The 18,288-nt window shown below is 38.5% G+C and overlaps 1 protein-coding gene across 2 annotated transcripts in view; it reads left to right on the top strand.

Annotated features, from left to right (window-relative positions):
* Positions 1-18,288, top strand: part of DTHD1 (death domain containing 1) — a 62,806-nt gene that overhangs the window by 20,995 nt on the left and 23,523 nt on the right. Inside the window, exons 1-7 of one of the 2 annotated variants that reach the window (XM_005286392.4) lie at positions 304-719; positions 6,362-7,193; positions 7,706-8,036; positions 8,820-8,999; positions 11,646-11,890; positions 14,778-14,942; positions 17,089-17,378. In XM_005286392.4, the coding sequence (XP_005286449.4) occupies positions 437-719; positions 6,362-7,193; positions 7,706-8,036; positions 8,820-8,999; positions 11,646-11,890; positions 14,778-14,942; positions 17,089-17,378 (2,326 nt within the window). In that variant the 5' untranslated portion in view covers positions 304-436. Of the gene's footprint in view, positions 1-303; positions 720-6,361; positions 7,194-7,705; positions 8,037-8,819; positions 9,000-11,645; positions 11,891-14,777; positions 14,943-17,088; positions 17,379-18,288 lie in introns of those variants that run through there. The other variant, XM_065596991.1, reaches the window with a different exon arrangement.

The following is an 18,288-nucleotide window of genomic DNA, read 5'->3' as shown; positions in this document are numbered from 1 at the left end:
TACACTGTAAAATCACAAACAGAAATTTATGGTCTGACCTTCAGAGATGTTGACAATTTTTACTGAACTATTTTTTATTTTATTGAACAATTTTTATTGAAGTGCAGATGCTCAGATCCCTTGAAAATCACACCACTGCTGTATACTCCAGTAATATAATCTTGCCACACTTATGTTCTGTAATCAGTTTGGTACACACTGACATCTCTTTGTACAGTAGTCCTTTTAGTTCCTGGAAAGCCACTCCCTTTTGTCACCTAGTAACTTTTTAATAGTCAACATCAAGCTCAGAGTTTCAGAGCTAGGTACTTGATTTTTCAGTAGGACTAGGATGCAACAGTTTTCTTATGCCCTGATTAAGTTACAAACTGAAGCTACAATATTTTGGAAGTGTTCTGAATGTGAGAAGTTACAATAATATTTTCTATATTTAAAAATGGAAGTAGCTGAATGTAAGATAACAGCTGGTACAGATAAACCAAGTCAAGTACTGGAACAGATTTGGCATCTAAACCTAATGATAAGAGAAACACTTCTAAAGAGTGACCTTCAAGATAATGAAGCTACAGTGGAGTATGTGCCTAGATTGATCTTTCTCATGCAAGAGCTCAGCAGTTCCCTCAGTCAAAAGCTACAACACAATACAGAGATCCTACAAGACACCTGCCAGCTATTGAATACTCTTCAGAACAAACACAAGCAATTGGTTTCAAGTCAAGGCAAGTAAAGATGAGTTTAACATAAAGAGAATTTATTTAATATGTAATAAGCCAAATTTTGCCCTCTGACGCTCATGTGAAGTCACATTTTACATTCATTGGAACTTCAATATTTGTTCTTTCAGTAGAATATATTTTACTTTTTTTTCTCTGTATTTTTCTGAAGAGATAGTGAGTTAAAAAAAGGTTTCCATGTAGAATAATTAATTAAACTTGATTAATATAAAGTTTCCTTATCTATATTGGTTTGCATTATTATTTGTATTAAAAAAAACAACTAAGGGCCAATTCTTGGCTCTTCTGCCCTCTGGTCCTGCACAGTTCAAGCAAACCAGAAAGTCTTCCTCCAATCTTTCCTGAGGAAACTAAATTACTCTAGATTTTTCCCTTCTTAATGCATTGTTAAACTAGTCTGCTAATAGTATTTAATTACACAAATTTACATTTAATGGGTCTATTATGTTATTTAGTGTGGGATCACATTAAAAATAGTTTCCTTAACAAAGGATAGCATGCTTTTGCAAACCAAAAATCTCCCCAAAATCCCACCACATCAAGAATATTTAGCAAAATATAGCAGAAAAATACAAATTCTGCATTTAATAATATTCTAGTTTAGCACACCAGGATTAAGAAACTGAGAGATATAATTTCCTGACTCAGATCTTCAGCTATGCCCGTACTTATGAATCGTAGCTCTATGGTTTTTGTAAGATATCCAAGATCATACAAGAGCTTTCTAGTGAGAAAAAAACTGCTTGCAATTTGGTTTTCCCAACTATGTCTATGTGATTTGTATTAGCTACTTTTCATTCATTCAGAACTCTCTGATTCTCTTTTTCCAAAAAGATTCTTTTCCATAGTCTCTCTCTTTCAGATAAAACAATGAGTTAGTTAAGAAGTTAGGAGACACTTAAACATAGACTGCCACTGTATTCTGAAACTGGGTTATCTCAGGTCAGAAAAACAAGGAAAGCATAGTCCTTAAAGTGATCACATGCTTTAAAAAAATGCACAGAAGGAAATTTTAAGGTTAACATTGTAACAACATGGGGAAAGGCTCTTATATATATATATATAGAGAGAGAGAGAGAGAGAGACCTATCTCATAGAGCTGGAAGGGACCCTGAAAGGTCATTGAGTCTAGCCCCCTGCCTTCACTGCAGGACCAAGTACTGATTTTGCCCCAGATCCCTAGGTGGCCCCCTCAAGGATTGAGCTCACAACTCTGGGTTTAGCAGGCCAATGCTCAAGCCACTGAGCTATCCTTCCCCCCCTCTTTAATATAATGTTGGTGCATAGTCTAAATTTACTATGCATTGATATGGTTCAGCTTTTAAACACATACATGTCAGGAAATGCAAAGGTACATAGGATAGGCAAACCTCAGTTTTCAGAATGGCTCAAGATATGAAAAAAATGGAATTGGGGAAAATTGAAAATTTCAAATAAAAATCTACATTTTTATTTCCAAATTTCAGATCCAAATTTCAGGTAATGGGGGTTTTCCAAACTGCAGTTTACATGTAATATCCATGGCATCTGTAGCAATATTTTGTATTACTGTATCTAGTGCCAGCTTTAAAGCCTTAATATGCATGTTCATTGTACATAAACTCGTGTGTAGGCTGTAAGGAAAATATGAGACAAATTTAAGGTGAAATGGCTTAATGGCTGCAACTTTATTTAGCGAATAACACACAAATTGAAACCACTTAGATGCAGGCAAATAGTTTCTGCTGTAGTGGGCGACCATGGTGATGTTTTTGTAATAGCCTTACGCTCTGGATCCTACTTATAGTATTAGGTAACAGTTTGGTCACTTAAATAGTTTTAAGATTGCTCAATAGGTTTTGCAAGCCTTGTCAGGTGATATAAGCAGTATTAACTGTTTGCTTAAACCCCTGAAGCGAGTTTGTGTCCTGCTACTGCTTCCCTTCTCTGTTATGCCAAGTGGATCTCAGATGCAACTGGAAACTGATCTTCCTCATAGCCTCTTTATCCATCCATTCTGGAATCCCTCTTTCCATACACTTAGGATCCAAAATGTAGGTTCCCCCACATATGGCACCAGATGCATCCATATACATGTATTTGATGCGTGAGAGAGATTATGATGAATTTAAATAAAAAAAATCCCCTAATTTAATTGCATGTTGTCAGCAATTTTCACAAGTGGGTGAGGGAGAGGAATACACCTTAGCTTTTCAGATGCTTTTTTTTGGAGTCTACTCTGAGGGTTGAGAAAGCATTGGAGAAAGAGTGGAAGGGATGGAGCACATCCCCCACTGCCTTTCTTATTCTGTTTTACCTCAAAGGATTGGTGAAACAATGAAAATGTTTGCCCTAGTAGGGCATCTTGAAAACCACACTTGAGCTCCTCCCATATCATGTTCCTGAGATGATCATTGGGATATTCTCAGAATGAGTGCCTCAAAACTGATAATTTAGTCAGTGTAGAATCCTTTTCTTGGTATTAATTTTTAATTGTTGTGAGTTATAGTATGAACTGATTTTTTTTTACATCTGGTAGAAGTGCTTAGAGCTCTAAGACTAGACACATTACAAATCAAAATACATATAAATAAAAACACTTTTTCTGTTATAAATGGACAGAATACCTGACCTTTACATATTGGCTGAGTTGCAGATATTGCAGGGGCATTGGGTCAGCAATCAGTTGTGCCTCTGGCTGCTGGTGTGTTGGTGGGCTGGAAATGGCTAGTGTAGATAATGAAGTAGGGACCATAGGCGCCGACTCCAGGGGTGCTCCGGGGCTGGAGCACCCACAGGGAAAAATTAGTGGGTGCTCTGCATCCACTGGCAGCCAAGCTCCCCTCACCTCCTGCACTTCCTTCTCCTCCTCCTCCCCCTCTCCTCCTCCACCTGACCACCATCAAACAGCTGTTTGGCAGCTTTAGCAAGCTCTGGGAGGGAGGGGGAGGAGCGGGAAAGTGGTGCGCTCAGGGGGGAGGTGGGGAAGAGGCAGGGCCAGAGTGGGAATTTGGGGAAGGAGTTGGAATGGGGGTAGGGCAGGAGTGGGAACAGGCAGGGCAGGGGCAGGGCCTCATGGAAGGGTTGGAGTAGGGGCGGGACCAGGGGCAGAGGGGGGTGGTCAAGCACCCAGGGGAAAGTGGGGAAGTCGGCGCCTATGGTAGGGACAGGGACAGGAGAATAGGACTTTATTCTAAATGAAGTCCCTTTTAAGGCCAGAATGGTATAGGGATATTTAGGGACATTTTGGGATTCCCTTTGTTACCTTACCAAGAATATTCTAGCTGGTCCATAAGGTGAGATATCTTGAATGGATTATGTTTACTGTACAAAGCACGCACCAAATTCTTCTAGTAAATCTGTAAATGCAAAGTATTTCTAATGAAGACTGTGGAATTGCTCAGATTTACATTAGTAAACATCATGCACAATTTAGCCCCATAATGGCACATACTTGAGCCAGTAAGGGTACATGTAGAGCATGCTATACGCACTCTTTCATTTCTTTATTCTGCAACCATTTTTTCACATTATGAAAGCAGTCATCCTTTATTGAAATCTACATTTTTGAAGTGTGAAATCTCAGATCCAAGCCATTTTAGAGTTGATAGAGTGAAAAAATGCATCTGCACAATTTTTTTCCAACTTCAGCAATAAAAAATATGTAGTTTTCATACTCTGGTAAATGAACAAACATAAATACATTTTCTTTGGATCTTTCAAATGTTAATTCCTTGGCTAAGTACAAATATAAAAAACTTTCTTCCAAAATGTAATTTTTGGAGACCGATATAAGCCACTGAAAACGAGGACTGAAAGGAAAGGCCCATCTAATGTATAGCATCACACCAATAACATCATCATATAATACAATTATTTTTCATGTTGAAAACAATAAGGTATTGATTTACCCAGACAGCTTACTCATTAGGTGTGAAAAAAGGAGCAGTGAATCTGAGTCACTGGATTCTATTCAGAAGAGAATCACCCTATTTGGTGTCCTTTCTTTCTCTCTCTCTCAATCTTTTGCAAGTGGTAAGTGTTGCATATGGTGTTTCATCTCTATCACTTTTTTATTTGTATTGACTTGCACTGGATTTAACCTCAAAAACAAGCCTGTGAGTATCACACAGTAATGAACAGAAATATGCTGAGAAATGCTCCCAGAGGTTTGTAATGCATCTAATAAACGAAGAGAGACAGTTCCAAAACTCTCCATTTGCTACAGAGTTGACAGCAAAAGGCTTGAGGGTTGCTGTAAAAGTAATACGTCTAAAATCCTTGAACATTTTTCTTTGTAAGAATTTTCAGGAAAGGGCATAAGACAAGACAAATCAGGAAAATAAAATAATCCATTTTTCTTATAAGGTCACATTGTGACAGATATGGCAATTTCCTGTGGTGTGCTTGGGAGGCCTTACTGAATTAAGTTTATGTATCTTTGGAGTTCATTGTGTTACATGCATGGTTTATGTATTATTGTGGGCTGGGATTGTATGTAACCTCTCGAGGGATGGAATTGTAACAGACGTGAGACCCAGCGATTCAAAAGACTATATTGAACAATGTGCCTGAGAATGTACTTTTGGAACAAAAAGTGTTAAGTGGTTTTCCTGGTGAATTCCTATTGGGAGGTGAATGCAAATTCCTCACTTCTGGTTATTAAAAAAATACCCAGTCCTTTGAAGCTATGCCCTAAGGAGTGGGCCGTTGTCTATTGATTGTCTTGTATATGAGGCCAAGATCTAAAGCCCAAGGTTTAACTGGGGAATACCTAATGGGAGTTGAATGCAAATCCCCCACCTCCTTTATGCCAAAAAATCCAACAAACCAAAACCCAGCCTTTTGAAACTATGCCCTGAGGAGTGGGACATTGTCTGCTGCTCACCTTATACATGAAGCCAGAAAGGCCCAAGTTGTGCAAAGGAAAGACTGAACTATTCATGGTTGTTCTGATTCTGAGAAAGTTATGAACTTCTAATCACAAGGAAGACCCAGTTATGAGTTTTGAAGGACTGACACCTACCAGAACTCGAGACTTGAGCTGGTGTGATCAGCTTTTTAGCATGCATGTAGGTTCTTTTATTGTTTTAAATTTGCTTTCTCTGTAAAGCTTTCACCTTCAGAATAAATGTGCTTGCTTAGAAAGAGCAGTGTGGTAACTTGTAACTGAGGGAAATTACATTGTTCATAGCCTTGGTAAGGTAACAAAGGGAATCCCAAAATGTCCAGCACCCATGCTTTATTTTCTCTCTAGAGGCTATGAACAGCATAATTGCCCTCAGTTACAAGTTACCATACAGCTCTCTATAAGCAAGCACATTTATTCTTAAGGTGAAAGAATATCGGTCCCAGGATATTAGAGAGACAAGATAGGTGAGGTAATCTCTTTTATTGGACTAGCTTCTGTTGGTGAGAGAGAGAAGCTTTCGAGGCACACAGAGTCTTTTTAAGGTCTCAGAGTACCTTTCTCAGACCTGAAGATGATCTCTGTGGAGCTCAAAAGCTTGTCTCTCTCACCAACAGAAGTTGGTCCAGTAAAATGTATTACTTCACCCATGTTGTCTCTCTTGTGTATGTATTGACTTTTTTTTGCACACTATCACTAATATTTCACAGTGACATTCAATTAATTACATTTTTTCTAGATATCATCACTTTTATGGGTTGTCTTCAAAAAATAATTGAACTCTTTCTGGATACAGTTACACATCTTCAAGAGGCAAAAAACAAATTTTATGTTATTACATGCAGACATGATGATAAATCTCAATCCCAGATTGTTCAAGATGTTTTCAATGAAACAGTTGTGTGTGAAGGAGAAGAGACACATTCTGGGAAAGTATCTGCTGGTGTAAGTCAGCCACTCCAGGTAACTTCTCCCATGAATGAAAGGAAAAGTCCAAACATTCACCAAGACCAGCCAAGCGAAAACAAAACAGTGGGAAAAGAAACTGCTATATCATTAAGTGAAAAAAATCCTGATCAAGAACAGGCAGTAAGCAGAGACTTCCCAAAGCTAATGGAAAATGAAGATCACAAGCTACTACAGAGTTCACATACAGAGCAAAAAGATTACAACGGAAAGGAGGAAAGTCATGGAGCAGGGTCTTATAATAAGAAATGCCTAAACAGAACTTTTCAAGAAGTTCCCAGGAGCAATGGAGAGGATATAATTATATCTGGAAAATCCAAAGATATCTGTGATAGATCTGTAATTAATCTTTCTGATCAAGAACAGACAGTAAGTGAAGAACCCCCAACTCAGATGGAATATGAAGATCACAAACCAACAGAGAATTCATGTGAAGAAGAAAAAGATGACAACAGAAACGAGGAAATTTATGAGATTACTGGGAGCAACAGAAACAATACAATTGAGTCTACAAGGTTGGAGAATATATGCAATACACCTGCCATGAATCTTTCAACAAATGATTCAGAAAAAGTGGAAAGATCAAGTCCCTGGATGAACAAAGAGTAAGTATGCAAAAATTGACTATTTGTAAACACACATCTGCGTGCACTCCAGCACGGAGTGCTTTATGGAGATGTATAAAGGTCAGTTCACCCTTTAGTATGGACACTTAATAAAAATGTAACCCTGCATTGAAGATTTTAATGTAGCTTCCTAAAATCTTGAGCACATAAAGGGTCAGATTCAAAACTTATTGAAACCAGTAGAAAGATTTCATTGATTGATGTCAATGAGCTTTGGATCAGATCCCAAAATTAGGCAGCTTTCCACTAATTTGTAACAAATTTTTAATCAGTATCACTTATATTTTTCTAGGTCCGATGCCCTAGTTAGTTAATGCAAGGTATTACTGATGAGTTCCTTGTGCTTTATAAAAACTGAAAAGATAGGTAGATAATTTGGATGTATTTATTATTTAAGTATATTAAATGCATACATTAATTACTTTATTTCTTACATAATATAGGACAAAAAAAGAAAATCCCAAAGAATAATACTGTGTATTTTTCTGCAGATTTCTAGCAGAAGTGAGTGGTAAGATTGAACCTGAAGTTGCCTGTTATATTACAGCACCTTCTATCACTCTAGAAAATTTAGTATGCAGGATCATCAATGACATGAGTTCCTTGGTGGTGGAAGATTCTGAGGAGCTGGTCAGCAATGTCATCAGTGTTGCATGCTTAGACCATGGAAAACTAATTCCCTTTCCTATCAACATTGCAATCCCATTCACTGCACGCTACAGAGGAAATTATCGAGATATCATGGTGAAGGTGATCAATATGAACTTTCAATCAAGTTACTTAACTCCCATTTCCTTTGATGGGTGCCAGGGAAACCAGAAGGTTGGTGAATTCGTATCTGAGTATTATGAAAGGATCTATTGTGGTTGAACAGTTAAGGTTGAGTTAAATTTTGCAATTAAAGCAGTGATTAATAAGCCATTCTTTCCATCATGAATTTCATATATTGCCAAGGTTACCTAAACACGAAGACCCACATTTTCCACTAGTTTTGGGTGCCTCAAAAGTCAGGTGCTAATTCACTCCCCCAGAACAACCCCCAATATAGAGAGGCATAAAAGTAAACCTAACGCTGCCTATCCTCCCCTCCTCCCTCAGGTGGCTCAGAGCATAATTTGGTTCAGTGTGGATCTTTTTCTAGACTAAATTGTATTTCTCTCTCCAAGATTCCCCATGGTTGATTGGATACAAAACTCACCAATTAACATCTCTTCAGAAACATTAAATTGGAGAAGTTCTTTGCCCCAGAATATAGATGATTCTAAAGTTTTGTTTTGTTTTAAATGTGAGCATTTGTGTGAAGTTGACAATTCTTTGGTAAATGAAACAGAGGAGAGATTACTTTGCATTTAACCTAAAGAAGAGTAACAATTATATCTTCATACACCCACCATCCCACTTACTAAACATAGGATGGCAACCTTGTTAATGACGCTGAGCCTTATTCACCACTGAAATTTACCCGAGTAACACAGTAGGGAACCAGGCTGTCAAAATGGTAATAACATTTAAGTTATTTTCATTTTGCTTCTCAAAATATAGTTAGTTCATCCATCGGAAATGATAATCTACTAACAATTGTAGCATCTTTTTTCTCCCACAAAGGGGGCCTTTGCAGAGGTGAAAATTTGCCAGCTTGGTATTTTTTCTGTGGTGTCATGCTTAAAAAAAGAAACATTCACCATTCCAAAGAAAGGGCTCTCACAAAAGCTAAGCATGGATTCTAGAATCTCTTTCTACTACCCTCCAGAAACATTCAGTTCTCCAGTGACCATGCAGTTAAAGGTAAGTGTGAAATATTCATATTTTATTTCGCATCATGTCCATGTTACATGAGTAGTTCCAAAGAGAAACCCATCATAATGATGGAAGGCCTCCAAACAGTGTTATTACTGTGGTTCCACTGCATAGACAGCTGAGTGGCTATGGAGTGGACACTCAGGGGGACTCTGAAACCTTTATGCATAACAGTCCTGGGTTTCATGTCAACTCCAAACAGGCCAACTTGAAAGGAGGCTAGGGAAGTTTTGGCAGGACATCCACAACTCTATGGATCCAGTGCACAGGGGGATGTGTGGATTACAGTCCATAATCCAGCTCAGGGGCAGGGATAAGAGTCAGATAGACATGTGAGGCTTGTCTGACATCTGCCTATAAGGGCGAGATGGATTCCAGTCCACTATAATTCTTGTAAACTTCCCTTGGAAAAAGCCTGCCTACTTCAGCTTTACATGTGGATGTTTCACCACTATGAACAAGGAAGTCAAAACTGTGTGAAATGGATCCTTTCATCTTAAGCATGGAGTAAGAACAGAAATACATTGTTAATTTTTACTTCACATTTTGAGATGATTAAGAAGGCTACTTACAATAAATTGCTCACTTTCATGATTAGCCTTTCTACAGAGTAGAACCCTTGAGGAATAATAATAACTTCATAAGCATAAGCATGCAGACGTTCTTGCTGCTTTATATGAAAGTGTCCAATATGTATTTGAAAGAGGTCAGTCACTTCATTTTTGAGTGGTGGCAAAAACATAGATAGCATTTGTTAAAACCATTTAGTGTCATAGTAAACATATCATCTGCCGATATAAATGAAGCAGTAGCTATTTATATGCTTGCTATGTTCTGGGAAACAAGATTGTTCCAACAACAATAATAATTATTATTATAATTAAAAAATCTACACAGTGCATGAAGTCTTTGGGTCAGGCAGTGATGTATTTTGTAGGCAAATTTTCTCCACTGTGATCCATTCCCTTTGAGCTAGTCTGGAAGTGAAAAAGAGGAGTCATCTCCCTATAAGTCAGTGGTCCTCAAACTGTGGGGCGTGCTCCCCTAGGGGGGAACAGAGGAATGTTTGGGGGGGGGGGGCGTGTGGTAGAGCCCTGGCCAGCCCTCGGATGGCAGGTTGAAAGCCACCTAGTTCTGCTCTGCCCCCAGACCAGCTCCAACACCACCTGCAGCTCCACACTGCCACCAGTACAGCTCTGCCCCCAGACACAGCTCCACTCAGACCCTTGTTCCGACCCCAGCCCAGCTCTGATCCCAGCCGCAGTTCCACTCTGCCCTCTGCTCCACCCTCAGCCCCAGCCCCACTTCACCCCTTGCTCTCCTCCCCCACACCCCGCCCAGCTCCATTCCACCCCTAGCCCAGCTCCAGGCCTGGCCACTCTGCCCCCTGCTATGCTCTCAGCCAAAGTTCCACTCCAGATTATAACCTGCTCTGTCCCCGGCCCAGCTCTGCCCTCATTTGCTCTCTGCCCCAAAGCCAGCTCTGCCTCTAGCCCCAGCTACTCCCCCATCCCCAGTTCTGCCCCCAGCTGTGCAGTAATAGAGAGGGGTTGCAGACAGATTCCATTACTGGTAGGGGGGGGCATGACAGAAAAAGTTTGTGCACACTGCTATAAGTCCTATGCTGGGAATACCTCATTGTGTGGGTGTCCCCAGCAGACATAGAGCCAAAAAAACCTGTTACTATTCCTTCCTCCTTGGAGTCACAAGCACAGAGGGTGTTCCTAGAGTAGGGAGGTCAGGAATGGCTGGACTATGATATGCTTCAGCTATTCCTAGATAGTGTATTGCTCCTAGGGGCTTATAACCAGCTGGTCCAAAGTTAGAGAACTGGAAGGCTAGAGACAGAGAATGTGGGAGATAAAACTGGCTACCTTATAGCTTCCCTGATCTGGTGCATCCAGAAAATCTGACCCTATGTTTGCAAATATGTGTAAATAATTACTTGTAATAATAATGATATGAATATGCTCCATCCTTTCTCAAGCAAAATTCCCAGTGTAGTCAGTGAGAGTTTAATCTAAGAACCTCAAGATTTGGCCTAGCTGTAATATGTAAATGAAAACATTAACAAGTTAAATCAGAGAAGTGGCATGACTTTAAAGTTCTTGGCAAATAGAATGTGTCTAAAAAGAATAATAAAAAATTAATATAAGAATACAGACAAAAAGGTAGTGTATAAATTCTACCTTGCATCTGAAGAAGTGGGTTTTTTTACCCACGAAAGTTTATGCCCAAATAAATCTGTTTGTCTTTAAGTTACCACTGGACTCTTTGTTGTTTTTGTGGATACAGACTAACCCGGCTACTCCCGATACTTGATACCTTTTAAGACAATCACACACAGTAACAGGAGTCCAAATTATTTAATTAACAATGGCAAAATTTTCTGATGACACTGTTGCAAAGCACTTGGTTGTGCATTTGGTAAAATGATAGAGAAAGGAAGAACCTTAGAGCTCTTCAACAGACTTAAAGAAAAAAAAATCTATATGGTCTCAATTAAAAAAATGTCAAGAGATTTTGTGAAATGCAACTCTCCTCCAGTTCCTGAAGTTAAACTAAAATGATTTTTTTAAAGCAATTTTGTTTAATTACTTGTAAATTAATTATTTTGTTACTTGCTATACATAGGTCCAGCCAATTGAGCCATCACTGGTTTCCATATTAAAGGCAAAATATGACATGTACCATTCAGTAGTGTCTACTAGCCCACTGGTTCATATCCAGCATCCTTCATCCCAGCCATTTAACAAGTCAGTCAGTGTTATTCTACCCTGTCCTCCAAATCCAGAAAAAAAGAGACCAGGAGATGCAACAGAACATGCAAGAGCATCTAGTGCCACTGTAACCAGGGTTACAACTGCATATCATCTTCGGTAAGTGAGAACTTCTACCTACACATCCAGCAAGATCAAGACATCAAAGGAATTGCAAATAGTCCTGACTAAACCATTTTTATATTAAAATGGATTCTTCACCTTAAAGTGTCCTGAAGGTGTCCTCTTCAAAAATATAATGGGCTAGATTTTCAACTGATGTAAAACAGCATAGCTCCATTTTCTTCAATGAAACCACCCCGACCTACACCACCTGGGGATCTCACCCAGTGTTTTTAAACAGAAGATGGGGGGAAATTGAGACATTTATAGCAAAGAAGAATTTAGCTGTTTTCATTTTATTTAACACCAGATTTTGCCACCTTGACTCACATTGAGTAGTATCTTACTCCATGTGTCATCCAGAATACAACTCAATTCGAGTCAGGGTGGCAACATTTGATTCTTAATGTGTAGCTACAGTCATGTGCAGGATTCACCCTTCATTGCTGTACACGTCTGAGTTTATTTCCTAGCAGAACAAACTAAAGAAAACCACTCACTCTAAGTCTTGTTTCCTACTCAATGCTTCTTCATGGCCATTAATGATATCAAGTACAATGTGAAACTTAAATAGTCCAACGCACAAAAGAATCAATATTTCCAGCTGCCCAGGACAGCAACCTTATAATGGGCAGGTGGCCAGCCTGGTCTCCAGGCTCTACTCTAAAAGGTCAGAAGGTTATATGGGTCAAGAGTTCCAAAACCTAGTGATTATTTGTGTGCCTTAATTTCACGGTGCCCAGCACTGCTCAGCTTGATCAGAGGGTGGACTCACAGCACCACATTTCTTTCTGAAAATCAGCCCCTCCCCCTTAGAAAATAGAGGCAACTATAATCACTAGTCACTTTTGGTAATCTTGGTGACAAGTCCTAATAGTAGTTCTTAACTGACAGATTAATGAAGTGTTCCTGACAATGAAACCCACTTGTCTGCTTCCCCGGGTAAAGGCCTGGATAAAACTAGGTAGTAGGAACAGCGGTAGTGGGATTTCTTTTTAGGGACCCATTGGAGCAGGTTGCTGTCAGCCTAGAAATGTTCCTCCCCTAAACCCCAAAGAGGTGTTTAACCCATCCTACTGATCCTTTGAAAATTGTCTTTACATGATGGAATATATATAGGAATAGGCTTCTGCACAAGCAGGGGTCTAGGTGATAAAGGGAGTAAGTGTTCCTATTTTTCACTTCTGGAAACTTCCTTAGATTACTTTATTTAAAAGGATTAAGTCTCATTCTAATCCCGTGTAGACCCTCATCGTCATCATAGATCCACCCTGTGATTTGGCAAGGTTGGTCATCACTGCTTGTGGAAAGTTCCAAACTGATATCCTGAACCAGGGATGTTGGATGGTGCACAAATGCTTGCATCTCATCTGCCCACACTTAGCAATGCTGTCAGCCTAGAGCTGTGTAAACTACATGACTTCAACTTCAGAAGTACTTGAATTTATGCTAGGTTCTAATTTGAAGTGTGCCTGTAACATGGATTCTGTTCTTTGAAGACCCAGGATATTTCATTACTTCACTTAGTACAAATATACCTGTAATGCAGAGCAGAAAGATTGTGCTCTGAACAAAACAGGGGTCAAACTAAAATGTCTCAAACACAATTTAATGTGGCTGAATAACTTGATTCAGTCACCTAAATAGTGAGCCACATAGTTTTAAGCTTTTCTGCTCCTATACAGTACATAGTGTTCAAAGCCTGGGCTAACACAAAATAAAACAACAAACTGCAACTTATTTTCACATATTCCTTGTACTTTGAACCATTTTATATTTAATCAATAAATGTCTTAGAACTCTTTAAAGCGTAAGCTTATACCACACACGTAATGTAGAGCAGAAACAGACTCAGGGTGTATACGAAACAGGGTTCAAACTAAACTAAAACACCTGAGGGACACAGGTGTGTGTGTGTGTGGGGGGGGGGGAGCAGTTTGTCCAAAAAGCTCAGCCGCTGAACTTATGTGTCCATGAAACACTGTGCAGCATCCATATAATCTTGATTCAAACTCTTTTGCTTTCTTTGGATATCTGCAAAATTTCTCAGGCCATTTTTTAGAGTGTATTTAGGCTTTTTTCAGAACACCTGATTTCCCACCGCTCTAGCTGAAGTCCATAGGAAGTGAAGGAGCTCAGCTTTTTTGAAAATTGGGCCCTTAAAGGTCAAGCTTTGTTCATAGGGATAGGCTGGGTGGAGGAAGTCACATTGTGGTTTTTTTGTGACCCTGATTGAGTCTGTCCCATGTCAGATTGTTCACTCCAGTTCAGCAGAAACTATTTTAATTTTGTTCTTCCTTGATAAGTGGCCTTTCTGCTGAGATCTCTGATCTAGCTGAAGAAGTCAGAAATAAACCATATCTCCTAGCTGCTGTGTTTCTCTGGCTCCGATAGACAGCATCTTAATGTGCTATTGTATGTAATTTCCCCAGTTGTTGTTAACGGTCTTATTATGAGTTTATATTTTGGTTCACATAACAACTATAACTAGTTTCGGAAGGCTAGTTTATTTTCCCCAAGATCAGACTTTTGGTTTTGCACAGGGCTAAAGCGTACTTCCACTTCTGGTGAATCGGTGCAAATCAGATGACCCTGTCAAAAGCAAACCTTGATATAAGTTTTGCTCAACATTAGACTATAGGTTAACTACATTCATTTGGACATGAACCTTTCCAAACTACAGAGCCTGAGTATACCTGGAAACCAGTCCATACATGCCATTTTCTAGATGCAGTTTTTCAGTAAGAGACAAACCATACCAGATGGTCTGCAGTTAGGCAGGTTAAAGAGAAGGGAAAAGACACTGCTACAACACAAGTGTTTAATATCCACAGAGCTTTATTTTAACCTTTGTAATGATTTTTCATGTCTTGTGGTTTTCCAGGGCAATGAGTGCCTCGGTGAGAAAACATGGAGAGAATCTCGGTGAATCCTTGAAAGTATTGGGTTACAGAAGCAAAGAAGAGGAGTGGGTTGTGCTTGATGATGTTATTGTGCGGAATGCACGGAACGGACTTGTATCTTTTGAAGTAGATGAGTATTTAGAAAGGTAACACATAAATAATTCAAAGAAATTATTTAGGTAAAATATTCATATCCAAACAAATTGATGAATGGGAACTTACTAGAGCTGAGAAATCATTCACTAAGAATTATTTTGCTTGCCAAAGTTTGGCTTTACCAGTCTGTAAATGTTTCATGATATACTGATGACTTTGTTAGATTTGTATGTTATGAATAATAATGCCAAAATTTTTATTTTGGTAAATAATTCTTCATCTGCATATTGTGCACAAACTTAACATAGAATGAACTTGACATTTGAAATATGAGTTATAGTAATTAATTTTGATTGGACAGTGTGTTTCTGCTCCCTGATTGGATGAGCATAACTCTCAGTTTTAAGATTTGATGTTGACATATATTCTCTAGTATTCACTTAAAATTCTCTGTTTATGTAAAGATTCTGCCAACAAACTTTGTATGATCGATAATGCGTGGGAACCAAAACAACATAGGTCTAACCACACTTGACACAAATGCATTTAAACCTTACAAAAATCCATTTGTGATTTGTTTTCCCCAGAATTTATGCACATGACTTCATACATATTGGGCTTAGTGCTGCAGTCTTTATGCAGGATAAACCCCTATTGATGTCTATTGGAGTTCTGGAAAAATAAGGTCTCTTGCTCAAAACCTTGAACGTTAGAATAAAGACCTTATTGTGTCGAACTGTGAAGTATTTGGGAGTATGCTGAAAGTGCAGATTACTATGTACATGTGCAGCAATTACCTCTGTCATTCACTGTAGTTTATTACTGTATGATTTTGAAAGCAAAATAGAGAATTTTGTGATATGCCCTAACACTGAACACCTAACACTTAAGTTTCATACAAGTAGCGGCAAGTTGTGTATCTTATTCATGTCAAATATCCAGATTTACATCTGAAAATGTTGTCAGAGAGGCTCATTGTATCTTGCATTATTGTTCCATCCAGTTAAATAATCTAAATGGCTCTAGAAGTTAAAAGATCTGTAAACACATCAGGAAGAAACATGGGGGGGGGAGAGAAAATCAGTTCTCTACATACTGAATGATAAATATATTGCTATTAAAATATGTAACAAAATTGCCTCAGTTTCATCATATCTTAAAAATATAAAATGAAACTAATATATAAATTCACATAGTTTTAAATACTTATTTAAAATCTTTAATTTAGTATGCTATAAAGGTCTAAAATGAGACTGCTTTTGTATTTATCCTCTAATGTACATACTACATTTGTAATTACAATATAGTTGATCAAATATGAGTAAATGTATTTCAGCTGAAGATCCTACAGACTATATGTTAGTCATCATTTCTATAAAATTTTTGATGCACATTAATTCTACTTCCCTCAAAACCAGTTACCCTCTTATTCCAATTACAATATTTTGATTCATTGGCTGGTTTTTGAGTCTTTATGAGAACTGAAATAACATAGTGATTAACATACCTGAACTGACCACTGAGAATTTATTCTAATATTCTGTGTAACAGTAGTCAGTGCCACTGGTGGATGTTTCGATGGAAGTATAACCTTCCCATTACAACCAAGACCATTTAGTTATTCAATACTGTATTGTAAGACAGCAAGAAAAAAAATTCCTGCCCCCAGCTTGTGGTTATTTTATGCCCTGAAGCATGAGTTATTCATATACATATCTAGCCTTTCATATTTTGTTTTAACTCAATAATATCCTCTGGCAACAAGGTCCAAAAGGTACACAGCACAGAAGACATTTCATTTCCCTTTCAAATGTACTATTAAAACGCCCAGTTGGAATCAATGGGATTTTTGTTGAAAGTCAATAGGACTTAGGATAAGTGCCAAACTCACAATTGAAAATTTTACCCATGGCCTTTAGTGGGAGAAAAATTATGTACAACAGAGGAATGTTTCAATAAAGCTTTCAGCCCTGAACAGCTTGACTTTTGGCCTTATGTCATACCCCAGGAAACTAATCTGAGCATTTTTTTCCTACCTTGAGGAGGAAAAATGTGATAGAATGGTCATCAATTATCTGAACCACTGTATTATCTTGCTTGATAAGTTGCAAAAGGTAAATAAAACTATTTATCATTCAATAAAGAATTAAGCTTCACCTCGGGGACTACTTATTTTCTTCTCTCTTCTTAATGCAGCTTTATTGTCATTCGCCTCTCATTTGCCATGGACAATACACATCTAGTTCTGTTTATTCACGCTCTGGAGGAAGCCATTCGCAGCACCATGGCTAATGTCGTACTATATCGGAAAAAAGAAAACCCTCATAAAATAGTTGTTTTACTGGTTCTGTCGAAAGAACTGAACTGGGAGCTGCAAAGCCTGCATGAGGAGGGATACTTTGGTCCTCCAGAACCAACGCAACAGTTTCAACTAAGAGAAGGAGAGCAGATTCATTTTAGATTTAGTGGCAACATATTTGCCTCAGGTAAACTGGCTGTTTCTTGTACATAAATACAATCAAGTGAACAAATCTGATATAATATAGACCTTTGTCTTGCTTCCACTTGTTGCAAATAGCGAGCTTGCATTTAGTTAATTATTTGAAATGGCACAATTCGGTGTTCTCATTCAATCCTTATTTTTTGTAAACTTGTAATTCAATAGGCAACCACTCCACTATGATTACATGAAAAGAAGTTCATATGGTGAAATCTTGGCCCACTTGACATTAATTGGTATTTTGTCAATTTCTTCAATAGGGCCAATATTTTACCCATAGCCCTCCCTTTTCTACTAATCTCCTTTTATGGTTGTTTTAAGAACATCTCATTTGGGTTAAATGGATTTTAAATCAAAAAGGACAGATTCTGCTCATTTACCTCAGTGTAAATCTGGAGTAACTCAATTGACTTTAATGGATAGTGGCATCTAGGGCATATTAATGCTGTTGTTAGTGGCCCTCTGACTTAATTAATGTGATGATGGCCTATTGTTTAGAAATTGCATAAGTGCTCACAGTTGGTCTAACTCCTGTCATTCACTATTGCAATGGTAAGAACTATTCACTGCAGCGGGAGTAGAGGTAGCTCAACACTAAGCACTTTTGAAAATCCCACCCAAAATATTTATGCTCTTCTTTGCCAGGTTTTAAAATGAATTATGAGTGTGTAGTTTACCACCTTCAGAGGTCACATTGTAAGACAACCCTGGAAAAAGCATACTGAGAAAACTTTTTTTGGGGGGGAAGGGAAGAGGGGATAGAGGGAGTGCAGGCTGAAGGAGTTTGCACCAGTGGTGCAAGGAAACTGTCTCCTGGTTTTTGGTTCCTCCTGGTTCCATCATCAATTTTCCCTCCCAACTGGAACATCCTGAAAGGCCCTGAACTTTGACCAGCT

Source organism: Chrysemys picta, chromosome 5 (assembly GCF_011386835.1).
Source record: "Chrysemys picta bellii isolate R12L10 chromosome 5, ASM1138683v2, whole genome shotgun sequence".
NCBI classification, from domain to species: Eukaryota; Metazoa; Chordata; order Testudines; family Emydidae; genus Chrysemys; species Chrysemys picta.
Note: the sequence above shows the minus strand (reverse complement) of the source record. Positions and strands in the feature narration are given on the sequence as shown.